The sequence below is a fragment of the Lolium rigidum genome, chromosome 6, assembly GCF_022539505.1.
Source record: "Lolium rigidum isolate FL_2022 chromosome 6, APGP_CSIRO_Lrig_0.1, whole genome shotgun sequence".
In the NCBI taxonomy this organism is placed as follows: domain Eukaryota; kingdom Viridiplantae; phylum Streptophyta; class Magnoliopsida; order Poales; family Poaceae; genus Lolium; species Lolium rigidum.
The window spans coordinates 182049865-182063693 of record NC_061513.1 but is presented as its reverse complement, the minus strand read 5'-3'; the positions used below and the strand labels follow the sequence as shown (position 1 = coordinate 182063693).

Below are 13829 nucleotides of genomic sequence, written 5' to 3'. Positions count from 1 at the left end.
GAGCACAAATTGAGTGGATCTTCCTCCCTACCCAATCAATCTTGCTCATACTTTGAGGAGTGGTGGAGGAGACCCCGATCTATCGTTCTACCGAGAGAAATTTCACCAATTCGTGGTAGTCCTTAGTGGATCTTGGTGGTAGAGTTCCTATGGTGGAATCTTGGAAGAAGTGCACCTATGGAGGCTAGCTTGGTGTTGTGCTAGCCCCATAGGTTGTTGGGAGCCTCCTTGTGGTGTGGAGCTCGCCCCAACCTTGTGAAGGAATCACCGCCTCGACCGGTGCCTTAGTGGAGAAGGGAGAGCACCTTTGTGAAGCTCTCTCGAGGAAGAAGGTGAGGCCTTCCTTCGTGGTGTGGCCGTCTAGCCTCTTGTGTGAGGCTAGCACCTCCTCAACGCAGACGTACTCCCTTTTGTGGGAGGAACTGTGGGAAACAAACCTCGCCTCGTCTCCGCGCCCTCCGGTTGTCCCGCTCCTTACTCTTACTATCTTGTTTGATTCCTTTGCTTGTTGTACTTGTCTAGGATCATTCTAGAAACACCGCCATCGCTAAAGCTATCACCTTTACCTTCCGTTGCACTAAAAATTGAAAAAGGCTAAAACTTGACGTAGCGTCCATTCACCCCACCCCCCCCCCCTCTTGATCGCTACGATCCATTCAGAGGGATTTCGAGAAGTACCTGGTAAGGATAGTCTATATTATTTCGCTCATCTTATTAGGCCATGAAGCCAAATGGGCTAACCTTAAATTCCTTTGTCTGAAGGATGATGAGTTGAAGGCTAGTTTTACGGCTGGCCCGTCGTCCCAGGGGTCGACGGAACCGTGGGACACGCCTTTCAACAGGGCGACGAACAAATACAAGAACAGGGACCTGGACAAGCCACCGACGTCGGGTGGCCGTGTGTCCGGCTTTGGCACAAGTATGAAGCTATCCGAGTACTACGGATCGGATGCCAAGACGAGAAAGCTGGAGAGGAGGTCGTCGGCTAAGGATAAATCCGAGGTTCAGGAGCTGAAGAAGAAGGTGGAGTCACTAGAGAAGCTGGTGGCCGAAAAGCCTGTGGAGAACACGGAGATGATGAACAAATTATTGGACGAGAAGATCCAGTAGATCATCCCCCCTGGGTTGATGGAGGGTTAGCTGCTTGGAATGCGGGAGGTCAAGTGGGGCCGATACATGTGCCCAACATCAGCGGCAGCAACTCAAGCTTCCACGTGTCGCCGATGCTGCCGCTCCACCCGACGCCGGCGTCGGGGCTCCACCCGACGCCGGCGTTGGGGCTCCACCTGACGCCGCCGCTCCACCCGACGCCGCAGCTCCAACCGCCGCCGCAGCTCCAACTGGTCGCATCGACGCCCCCAACCGCCGCCCTTGTATCGACAGTAGCCGAGATCGATGCCATCTAGAAGGTAAACTCATTAGTTACTCCTTCGCGTCATCTTCTTTAACTATATATGCCTTTCGTGACTGCCATCTCACGATGCCCAACATGGCGCCCACGACTCGGAATGAACGAGTGCATACTTCGCAAACGGTGGAGCCCGGCGGCAAGTTGGTGGAAGTTGCTAGCGGCCTTGTCATGGCTTCCCGCGTTATGCACGGCGCTGTATTGGCGGAAAACGTGGTGAAGGTCAAGTTGGTAATGGTAATGCCGGAGTACCGCTACGCCATCCCACCTTTCAACCTCCGGGCACAGACGAGGGCGATGTTTTGTCCCTTGGGGATTGCACCTCATGGCTTATGAAATGGCCGAAGAACCAGATTCTTCGGGGGGGGGGGGTCTTCCGAGTGCTAAGAACAGCACCGTCGCCACCTCCCTATCATCCGGCCCAAGATCGCCAGCGCCGACGACACCCTTAAGGAAACGGCGGTCGCCGCCCCCACTACCCTGAAGGAACCGGCGGTCGCCGCCGCCACCCGGAAGGAACCGGTGATCGCCGCCACCACCACACGCCACAAACAGTTGTTGGGAGCGCTACCGCAAAGACCGTCGACCAGACGCAAGGTACTCCAAGCGGCGGCATCGCAACCGCCACCACCTAAGGTCCAGGACATGGCGCCACTTGATGGCAACGATGCAGATGATGATGATGACATCGATGCCTACATCAACACTGGCGCCTGCAGCCAAGATATATACATGCCTCCTATGGATGAACAAGCCTTCCGCACTCACGGCGATCAACTTGGTCGTCCCACTACAGTCACGAAGCAACGCCTGGTCTTCACGGGTTTTTCTCAAGACACTCCTCTGGAGGCTGGCAATCCAGCTCAAGTCAAGCCTGCTACCGTTTTCAGCCCTAACACGCTGCGTAAGAAGATCATCGGGGAGCCACCCAAATCAACCCCAGCAGCAACCCAAGCAACCTCAGAAGCACCACCAGCACCGACCCCGGCGGCACCGAAGCACCACCATCGGCACCACCAGCACCCCCGACGAGGTCGGGTGAAGAAGGCAAGGAGAGAGCGACCAAGAAGGGCGCATCTTCGAGCCGACCTGCTCCTAAGAGGATCTGGGCCGACGACATTGTACCACCTACACCGGATGGCTTGCCCCGGTGTCATGAAGCTGGTAAAGCGATACTGCCTCCGGACATGGAACACCTCGCAAGTGGACCAATGCTCCCTTTGCAGCACTCTATTCATTATCTAGAGTGCGTCCTTCTTAAAGAAAAGGATCCAAATTACCCGGTGTTCTCGGTCAAGGTGCCGTCCGACCCGAACTTCGTCCATGAAGACCCCGCGGATATCTTCTTCATAGCGTTCGAGGACGTCTTCAATCTATTTCACTCGAAACGGCTCGACTATAACTTGGTCCGCCTATACGCGATCAATCTTTAGATGAAGATCAACAGAGAGAGACCCCCCACATCACGGTAGCGGATCCCTACTACATGCGCGATAGCCAGCTCCAGGACGGCTCAAGGACACTGACCAAGGCGGTGCGGTACCTCCAGAGCTTCATGCTCATGTACAAAGAGAGAAACACCATTCTTCTGCATGTCTTTCCCGAGTAAGTACACATCCGCTCACGGCCGTCGTAACTTATGCTTTCTTATATATTTCTTCCATTGCCGATCATTTCCAACATTCCATTTCAATTGCATGTGTTGAGCAGGGACAAATACTCACACTCATCATCCTAGATCCGAAGTGGTCACTAGCCCAGTATTTCGACTCGTCGAGTACGACAACGAAGAAAGACTACAAGAGAATAAGGGGTGTTCTCGATGAGGCTATCCTTGGCTACTCCAAAAATGGAGGCACCTTCGACAAGAATGGGCAATATATCAGGCCGGACACTAAAAAGCTCGGGTTCAAGCACGTGATCGACTTCCCTTGTATCAAGCAGCCAGCTGGCAGCATTAAGGAGGCCTTCTATGTCCTCCATCACCTTAAAGGGTTTGTCGAGGATGCGGAGATGATGTCTCTGCCACCTAGTAAGCGAGACCCCATTAAAATGTCGGGGGAAATCAATGATGATGATCTTAGAGAAGACTTCCATCGCATCCAAGTAAAGCTCTCGGAAATTATCTTACAAGATGTATCCAACACATCGGGGCTCTTACACCAACTCGGAGGGTTGTCTAAGAGGGATATCGAAGAACACCTACATAGGCAGGGTGATGGAAGGACATGGACGACGAAGGACTTGTACAAGCCGTTCCCGGAGCCGCTCAAGAAGACGTCTCGTTGACCGAGGCCGGTGTGCCTAGCATTACTTTGAATCGATGGACAATTTGTACCGTGTTGTAAACTAAACTTGCTTAATTTGCTCGAAACGGTGGTCGTCGTTGTTGGACTTCAATTACTATTGTAGTCGTTATCGTTGAACCATATTACTTATGTGATACCGATGCTATATGTCTTTTAGGTTTATTATTATTTTTTTGCTTTAATTCTTGTGAATATGTATGCATGTGAACCCTCTAACTCTTTCCATTGCGTTATATACTAATATGCCTTGTGTCCATAGAGATGACGTACTACGTCGTGTTCGAGGGGCGGGTTCCAGGAGTGTACGAGGAGTGGGAGGAGTGCAAGAAACAGGTGCACAAGTTCAGCGGCAACTGCTACAAATGGTACCCGACTAGACACGAGGCGGTTGCTAAGTGGAGGAAGCACCAAGCGAACAAGAGCAAGATGAAGATGAAGACTTTCCTTGTGCTCTCGCTCTTGCTCACCATCGTCGCGGCGGTACTCTATTTCATCCTAGTGTAGGCGGCGGCCGGTGTCACTTCATTTGTATCTAGAGATGATGAACTTAATTAATTTGCATGGATTATGAGTTGTATGGAGCTATATGTATAACTCGATCGGGCTCTAAGTAATGTGATGATGATGTGATGATTATATATGTCCATATTATATCTGTCTATATTATATCAGTATATAACCTGTATACTGTGTACAAAACCTATATAATACACCAGGGAGCAATAAATCGAGTATACCTGTCCATTGTTCTGTGGCGCACCAAAATATAATTCAGTGGCGCACCTATTTCTGTGGCGCAGCTAGATCATATGCGCCACATAACCACTTATTTCTGTGGCGCACCACACCTAGTGCGCCACAGAAACCTTAATTCTGTGGCGCACGGTCCGGTGCGCCACAGAAACCTTATTTTTGTGGCGACATTTCTGTGGCGCACCGCCCATGCGCCACAGAATCATTTTTTCGTGCGCCACTGATGAGGTTTTTTCTACTAGTGTTCGCTCAATCCAATTAAAAATATTTTTCGTAACATACACCTCCTTTGGAAATCCCTTGAGGTATCAGTCCGCTTTCACATCTTGCGACCCTAGCTTGCTTTCCCAACTTGAGACCCTAGCATAAAACCACGTGGTTGAAGAGAGACAGTGACCTAGTAAAATTGTGTTGAGTCTAGTTTCACATGTAATGAGAAGTTGATGTGATAGAGTTAGGGCTTCATGGAGCCCTGTGTAACTTATGCATATGTGCACAACACCAAGTTGAAGAGGACAACCTCAGTTGAGATAAACCTATATTGAAAACTAGTTGTTACATATATCCATTGCACAAACACATTTATCCAATGGCTAGATCTCTCGAGCATCTATAAATAGCACCTAGTCCCCAACAGGCAAGGTTGGCAAAACCAAGCGGAATTACAAGATCCTTGTGATCAATCCAAGTTCATGTTATATCTTTTGGGAGTTGGAGTATTGAGTTTGGTTGAGCACTAAAAAAGATCGGGCCATGGCCACCAAGATTATACTTGTTACCCTTGGGGATTTAGCAATCTCCTAGAAGGCTAGGCGTCGCCATCGAGCGTCCCGTGTGTGGACTTGCCAACAAGTTTGTGAAGTTTCGTAGATCTTTCATCGGAAATCGTGCGGAGTGGAGTAGCTTGCGCTAACGGAGAAGAATGCTTAGTTCGCGAGCTTGTGAACATCATACGCATGCAAGTGATGTTTGTTTGCCGATGTTGATATCGGTGAACTAGAGTGTGCTGGTGCATAGCCTCTATAAACGGAGTATAACCGGTGCCAACAGTACTCGTCTCCTTTCTATTTATTTCTTGTCTATTTTTCTTATGAGGTAGACGCGTTTTCTCTTAGTAGTCCATGTCATCTACAGTGTGTTTGGTTTAGGGGAACTAGAACGGAATGAGAATTAGAAGAGTATGAGACTTTTTTTGAGAGAGAAATAAGAGTATGAGACTTAATATCTCTTGTTTGGTTGGTGGGTATGGGAGTTGAGAAGGGAAAGGGCAAAGGAATTAAGAGGGCAAACTCTTTCTTCCCTAGGGGACCCCTCGTAAATCGATTAGGGATTGGGAATTAGCCGAGAAAAGGTAGCACCATTATTGTTTGTTACGTACATCCCGCAACCAATGGCCACAACCCACGTGGCAATATCGTTGCCTAGATTTGTTCCATTCATCTGTTTGCTAATAGTTGGTGTACAGGTCCCTTTTGTGACTACCATCTGATTTATCCTAGTGTTTCTCCTAGTTTCTGCCATGTTTTGCCTAGATCGTTGCCTAGATCTAGTGTTGCGTGGTTGCGCCTATACATATATAATACAGTACCAAACACGCCTCAGAGAGCACCATGTCTCAATTTTAACATGTACTACGGCAAGTCGGCAATACTAACTTATGTTTAATTAGTCACGGTGATAATTCTCAACATACCAAACAGGGGAATGGGACTAAAAGTCAATTTCTCTTGACTAATCCATTAACGAATTCCCACTGTTATATTCTCATTCCCCTTCCCTCATCTAACCGAACACGCTGCTAGAGAAGACAATAAATGAGTAGTACAATACATTATCTCTTATTTTCATCCATAGCAATAAATACAATTAATTAAATTTAGAGGAAAATTGGGCTGCTAAGGGATGTACAATGGAGAAAATAGCTTTCTTATTTGATACTAGATCATCCCTTAGCTAAGGAAAAGCAGTCTTCTCTTTCTTCAATCTCTCTCCTCTAACTAAGTAAAAATCCGACGTGGCAACTATAAGGGAAGGATGGCGTCACCCTGTTGTACATATCCTAAGCTTCAACCTATAATTGTTGCGGATAATTTGTTGCTACCGCTAAAATTTGTTTTAATTCATAGTAATTTCGTTAACTCATATTCACCCCTCCCTCTCTAGTTGTCGCATCTCGATCTCTAGTTGTCATTCTACTCTAGTCTTATCATATCTCAATTCAGCGCAAAGTCAGAAAGATAGGCTCATGAGTAGCAATATGCGGGGAGGGTCTAGTATTGTCTATAAACTTGATATTTTCTGGTTATATCCAAAATGTTGTTATCAGGCTATTGTTTGTTGGTTTGAGGATGCTTATCATGTGTACCACACGATTGTACTTATCAGGGTCAAATTCAAACTTTCCCTAGCAGTGAGCGCATTTCAACCTTTTTGTTTATATCCAAAATGTTGTTATCAGGCTATTGTTTGTTGGTTTCAGGATACTTATCATGTGTACCACGCGATTGTACTTATCAGGGCCACCGCCAACTATTTTGCCGTGACAAAGGAAATTGGCCCTTATTAATAAGATTTGTCCAAATTCGGATATATCTGTATACTAAAAAGTGACTAGATACATCTAAATTTAAATGAAATTTTAACATCCTTTTAGATCCTTCTATAGACAAAGGTAGTATGTGTTTTCAGATTCATGTGTGGCGTCAGGAAAGAATACAGGATGTGCACGTGTACCGGTTATAAATGTATCAACTCAAATCCACGGAATCATAACGGACCAACAAATCACAATGTCTCATTTATTTCAGTTCGCCACGGCACAACCCGTAAAACCGCCCACATAAACGTCATATGCATATGCACAGCACATGGTGTCTGCTACTAGTGATGCCGAAACTAGTTTTGCTGCTTCACAGGTGGCTCGACTCAAAAGTAAAAAATCCCTTCTCTTTCAGGCTCTCGATAGTCTCCTTGATGCTTGTATCCAGGGGAGTCAGCTCCATTCCCAAACTTCTTACCTTGTCCTTTGAGACTTGGTAGGTTGGGACGAATGGCTGGTCATCAGCACACCTGCATAGAAGAGAAAATGAAAACATTGGTGATGATATGGTATTGTAGATGCTGATTTTTTTTGTCTACAAACTTGGTCAAACATACTCCCTCCGTTTTTATTTACTTCGCGTTCTAGCTTTAGTCAAAATCAAGTTTAACAAGTTTGACTAAAAATATAGGAAAATATATGAACAACCATTATACCAAATGCATATAATATGAAAATATAGTTTATGACGATTATAATACTATATATTTTAGATTGTAGATGTTGATAATTTATCCTAAATATTTAGTCAAACTTTACAAAGCTTGACTTTGACTAAACCTAGAACGAGAACTAATTGTGAATGGAGGGAGTAGAATACGTTGACCTATAACTAAATTGCTATGCCTTGTATTTTGGAATGGAAGGAGTATGCCCGGTCCTCAACTGAAAATAAACTAAGGAAGAAATAATACCCAGAACTATGTTATTCTTGATTCGATTCCAATGGAGTCACTTGCGGAAGTGCTTGCAGAGAATTTTAACTTACTTGTTTGGCACGGGAATGTCGGGATACATTTTGTGTATGAGCTTGACAAGCTCTGAGTGGTGAGCAACTCTTTCAACCATGCAGTATCTTCCATTTGCTGAAGGAACTTCATATGCTAGAATATGTGCCAAGGCAACATCTTTAACATTTATCCATCCAAAGCTGAAATTAGGGTACGTAGTAGATGATCCTGCATGAAAATATGAAACATTTCTTGTCAAGAGTCACACAGAAATGTCTTGTTAGAGTAGACTTGTTTAGGCAAAGCCACTGTAATTTGAACTCTTTTTAGACATAAGCATCTATTTTGTTCATGTTCTCCATAGGTCACCCAAGATCAATGCTAGATTAAACTATATTCATGGCAATGAAGCTCCACGTGTTCAAATAAATGGAAGCAAAGCCCCAGAGAAACACAGGAAGATACCATAGGCCAGACCACGAAGTAAACAATCAAATGCTGGTAACACAATCCAAGTCAATTAAACATAGTCATCTTATTTATATTTCTCACAAGATTCATAACACTCACCGTACATGTAATCTGTGGCTTTATGATGCACAAACTGTTAGCTAGATAAAGAATTGAGAATAGAATCATTTCAGTATAGCAATATTTTACAGCATTTAAGTCAGTTCCCAAAACAGAACCAACTTTTTTTGAGAGAAACAGAATTCAACATTGCTTGGAATATTTTGAGCTTGTTTGTAGAAGACGTGTTAATGGAAAATAGGGGTATTCTCGCAAACAAATGACAAATGTAAAATGGATGCAGGCATAACAGAGTTCTACCTTACATACTTTGCATAGAGTAAGTTCACAAAAGTTAATTCGTCAAGCCACATACCATTAATTAGCTTCAATATTGCTTCAGCACTAGTATTCAATGTAGGCTGCAACAGGGGACCGATGACCATTGCTGGGTTTATTGTAACTATTTCAAATCCATTATCTTTTGAGAACTTCCATGCAGCCTCCTCAGCAAGGGTCTTGGATAGCACATACCATTGCTGAAGCAGACGAACATTGAAGAGAACAGATGAGAACAGGAATGATGTACAATTAAGTACGGCTTATAAATGGACATACAAAAGGAAGTGGAAGTAGATTTTTTAAGAGATTTTCATGCAAACAATTATAAAGTCTACTTTTCATGTCAGGTAACAAGTATTGGAATAACTCTGTTGGAAAGCAGAAAATATAGCTAAGCTTACAGTCAGTACAGGGAATCAAATGCATATCCCATAGAAGAGCGATGTACTTATAATGCCAAGTGCAAGTGTCAGTTATATTGTAATAGTAGGGATGTATTTATAATGGCAAGTGCAGATGTCAGTTATATGGTAACAGTAGTGAGCAAAATCTTGACTAACCAATATGCTGATGCAGAGCTGTTCTGCAATTATTCAGTTGGGAACACAGAGACTGACAACCTATCGCATACTGGCAAAGTGCTGACCTAACCAAGTATACTACTCCCTTCGTCCCAAAATGTAAGGCATCTAAAGATTACTCAAAAGTCAAAGTTTTCTAAGTTTGACCAAGTTTATACACAAAAATATGAACAATTATAATACTGAATCAATAACAAAAGATTCACCATAAACTACATTTTTGTAATGTGTCTATTCAATATTGTAGATGTAGATTTTTTTTCCTAAATATTTTGTCAAAGTTAGTAAGATTTGACTTTTGACTAATCCTTAGGCGCCTTACATTTTGGGATGGAGGGAATATATTTTTCGGACACTAACCAAGTATAGTATTCCCTCCATCCATAATTTACTCAACTTTGCCTAGATGCAGTCGTATCTAGACGCGTTTTTAGTGTATAGATACATCCATATCTAGAAAAAGTTGAGACGCTTCGTTTGGACAGAGGGAGTAGTATGACACAAATATCAACTGACAGTTACTTTCCTATATGGAAAGTACTCATTATGCGTTATGTATTTCGTTGGACTCAACCTACATCATTGTGCGGAAACACAAAAACCAAGCAATGGTATCACCCTCTTGTCTCATAAGAAAAATGTAGTATTTCAGTAGATGGTATTGAATGCACCCAGCCTTTGCAGAATTGGTACGTACGTCATCAAGTACACAAAACAATGGCATTTGAGTGCAGGTGGAGTGATATACAGAGCAATCAGAGCCAGATATATTTATATGCCACTGAAATATGGAAAACAACCCGGGTTTATCAGCATATAAAGGCATATTACCTGATTCTTTTCACAGAGCTCTGCAAGTGAAAACCATGTCTCATCAACTACTACATCAGGAGTTTTTGGTTTCCCATTGTAACCAACAGCAGCCATTGATGACGTTACAATCACTCTTTTAATAGAAGCTTTCTTGCAGGAACGCAGAACATTGAGTGTTCCATTGACTGCTGGGTCAAGTAATTCAGCCTGAAAGACATACATGTGTATACAATAAATAACTTAGTGAAATAAGCATTGGAAACAATTCAAATCAGCTGACTACGGGGGAAAATGCTGCATGCACTATGTTGCAATGATCGAACAGTCCAGATCTAACATTTAAGTGAGCTCAGACTACAGGGGATGGTGGTAAGGTGGTTAGTGGATGCTCTGAAACACACACAAAAAAATGTAATTCAAGCATACATGAGTGTATCGTTAAGAATAGGTACCATAACTATAAACAGAGGAAAATGGCCTATTGCAAAGTACTTTAATCCCGTGATACACTAACAACGTACATAACAATACTCCCGTGATGCAACACACTTAAGTGAAAATGTTTTGACATGTGATGATTTGTATCTTGAGATCAACACCAAAACAGACATAGTCTGTAATTTGTGTCAGAATGACCATGACACTAACCTTGGGATCTTTGACATTGTGATAAAAGGGAGAAGCAGTGTGGAATACACATTCAGAACCTCCAATGGCAGAATCAAAAGAGCCTTCCTCTAATAAACTTGCTTTGAACAAGTGCAGTCTATCCTTAGCTCCATCCAGGGCCTGTAGGTGCAATGTTTTCTTAGGGTCAGCTGGAAAAAAAAAGAACAGCTAGTTAGCATTGCACATGCATGTTACATTAAGAAAGCATCGCAAGACATTCCAACTACCACTAGTCAAGTTTCAGTTCATCTTAATTCTGAACTCCTACCACCCAAAACAGAATGAAAATTCAGCTTACGCAACAGCATAGCAGCGGATACACTAGCAACACTTCAGCGGGAACTCAATTCTGTAGTTTTATCCAGAAGTCGGAATGCCTGGCACCTAACTTTTTAGATTAAGTATGCAGTTGCAGTACCGAGACACTCCCGGCATTATCGCTCACAGCGGCCATACCAGCTTTATAAGATTTAAAACATGTCGTCTACTTCCAGGAAATGTTCGGAACAGAGAACTTTCTCTACTAATCCAACGCCGTATTCTCCGAAGATTGAGGAACAAGAGGAGATCCATCAAAAGAAACCTTTCTCGGAGAGAAAATCTGAACAGTAACCTCAAAATCATACAGTACTAATTCAGTATGGAAGAGTGTCGACAGCTTCTTGCTTGCAATAAGGCCCTGTTTCTTGTTGAGATTATAGAGGTGTCAAATTGCCAACCAGATCCGGCAATCGATCCCAACTTCACCTCCGCGAAATCTACCGAGATTAAACACCCGATCCCTCACTCAACTGATGAACCCTCACCTCACGGGGACCAACTGGGCCTATCTATAACCAATTATATTGCATACATGGCGTAACAAACATGGATCCGGGCAGAGTGAAGCGATCAGGGCGTGCGTGCTCACCCGTGTCCCGGACGGTGGCGCGGACGGTGTAGCCGCGGCCGAGGAGGAGCTTGACAAGCCAGGACGCTATGTACCCCGAGGCGCCGGTGACGCAGACGACCTTCCCTGCTCCCACCGCCGCCGCGGAGCTCATCTCCTTCCTTGGGGCTGGGTGGTGCTCGGCTGGAGAATCGGAACGAGGGGGTGCGACGGCGTGGAGCGCAGCGCAGGTGTGGGGTTTGGTTATCTGCTCTGCTAGCACCAATATATATCAGTCAGAGGATCAAAGTGACATGATACGTCAGCGCAGGCGTCACTCGATCAGTGCACGAGCGTTTTCGTCTCAAAGTCGTGCAGCCGTGCAGGGCCCCGGTCGAAACGTCACGGCACACGCCGGCGATTTACACAAAAATAACCTAAAAGTGAAAGAAAAGCACAGATTAACCCTCCGGCGAAACTATTTCACCAATCTAACCCTTTTGTGTGGCGCCTCCCACGGGCGCCACACATGCCCATGTGGCTCCTCTCCGCCGGCGCCACCGACCCAGCCCGACGTGGCCCCTCGCCGCCGAGCTGGTGCGCCCATCCGACGTGGCAGCATGTGTGGCGCCCCTCCCAACGGCGCCACACATGCACTTGGAATTGCCCAAAACATAAGACAAATCATCTGGGACTTAGCCGTTTTGCGAGGCTCGATGTGTGGCGCCGATGCCACGGGCGCCACACTAGCCTGTGTGGCGTCGATGCCACGGGCGCCACACATCCACTTAAGTGTGGCGCCCGCGCCCGCGCCCAGCCCGACCCTCTCTTTCTTCTTTCTCTTCCTCTCCGCTTCTCCTCCCCAACCGTCGTCGCCGCCCGCCTCCCTTCGGCCCCCCACCAAATCGACCAAGGAATCGTCAGATCTATCCGGCCAAGTCCTTCCTCCTCCATTCCTCAAGGTATTCCCCTTCGATTCCCTCTGATTCGTCCACTATTGTTGGTGGATTTGGTGGATTTGAATATGAACCCTAGATATGAAATTTTACATGTATGTGTTGAAATGGCTATGTATGTGTTGAAATGGCTATGTAAGTGTTGAATGTGTATGTGTAGGAACCCTAGATATGTTAGTGGATTTGGATATGAACCCTAGATTTGGATATGTTGGTGGATTTGGATATGAACCCTAGATTTGGCTATGTAGATATAAAATGGCTATGTATGTGTTCAAATTCTATGTATGTATGTCTTGAAATGTCTACTATTTGTGATGGAATAACTCATATTTGAACCAAATATTTGTTGGAACCCTACATATGAATGTATGTGTGTATGTATGGAACTCTCATGTATTTGGATATGAACTCTCATGTATGTGTTGCTCATTTTTGTTAGTGGAATGACTCATAATATGGTTGTGTAAACATGTAGGATGGTGTGGCTTCTGGATGAAGAGTACGAGAGGATGCACCGGGCTGTTCATATGACGGAGAGGGAAACGGATCTTCACCCTTTGAAGATTCGTTACCATGGCACAGCGGATATACCGTATGACGAGAGGTACACGGAGTTCATCCGGCCTACCGGCCTTATGCCGTTCATATCCCTTGTAAGCCGTGGGGGCCACACATGAACCCTCGGCACTCACCGCCCTTGTCGACCGGTGGAGGCCGGAGACTCACACCTTCCACTTGAGGGCCGGCGAGATGGCCCCTACTCTCCGGGATGTTTCCATGATCCTTGGACTACCTATTCGGGGCGAGCCACCGTGTATGAACACAGCTTCGATGGGTGGCGCCAACGAGATGGAGGCGCTTATTGGCGGGGCTCCTCCGCCGCCACGCGAACCAAAGAAGAGAGCTCCCGCCGGCGCGTCTTTCGAATGGATCGGGACTAACTTTGGAGAATGCCCGGAAGAGGCCGACGAGGACACTCGGAGGACGTACGCCCGCGTGTACTTATGGTACATGATTTCGAGGACTCTCTTTCCCGACAGGTGGGGGAAGCCGGCCCATTGGTGTTGG

The 13829-nt window shown here is 45.4% G+C and overlaps 1 protein-coding gene across 1 annotated transcript; it reads right to left on the bottom strand.

Moving 5' to 3' along the window:
* Positions 1-7239: 7239 nt before the first annotated feature.
* Positions 7240-12022, bottom strand: LOC124659053 (phenylacetaldehyde reductase-like). Its single transcript, XM_047197012.1, has 6 exons — positions 11845-12022; positions 10914-11083; positions 10284-10472; positions 8906-9068; positions 8058-8247; positions 7240-7539 (listed from the first exon to the last, which is right to left on the bottom strand). Exons 1-6 carry the CDS (start codon positions 11975-11977, stop codon positions 7380-7382), a joined length of 1005 nt encoding a protein of 334 aa, XP_047052968.1. The 5' UTR covers positions 11978-12022; the 3' UTR covers positions 7240-7379.
* Between the last annotated feature and the right edge of the window lie 1807 nt (positions 12023-13829).

Bases quoted from the DNA above. Each gene is read 5' to 3' on its own strand.
- LOC124659053 (XM_047197012.1), bottom strand. From the start codon at position 11,977: ATGAGCTCCGCGGCGGCGGTGGGAGCAGGGAAGGTCGTCTGCGTCACC. The intron at 11,084-11,844 runs GTGAGCACGCAC...TTTTTTTTCCAG, and splicing joins CGCCACCGTCCGGGACACGG to CTGACCCTAAGAAAACATTG. The intron at 9,069-10,283 runs GTAATATGCCTT...CGTCTGCTTCAG, and splicing joins AGCTCTGTGAAAAGAATCAG to CAATGGTATGTGCTATCCAA.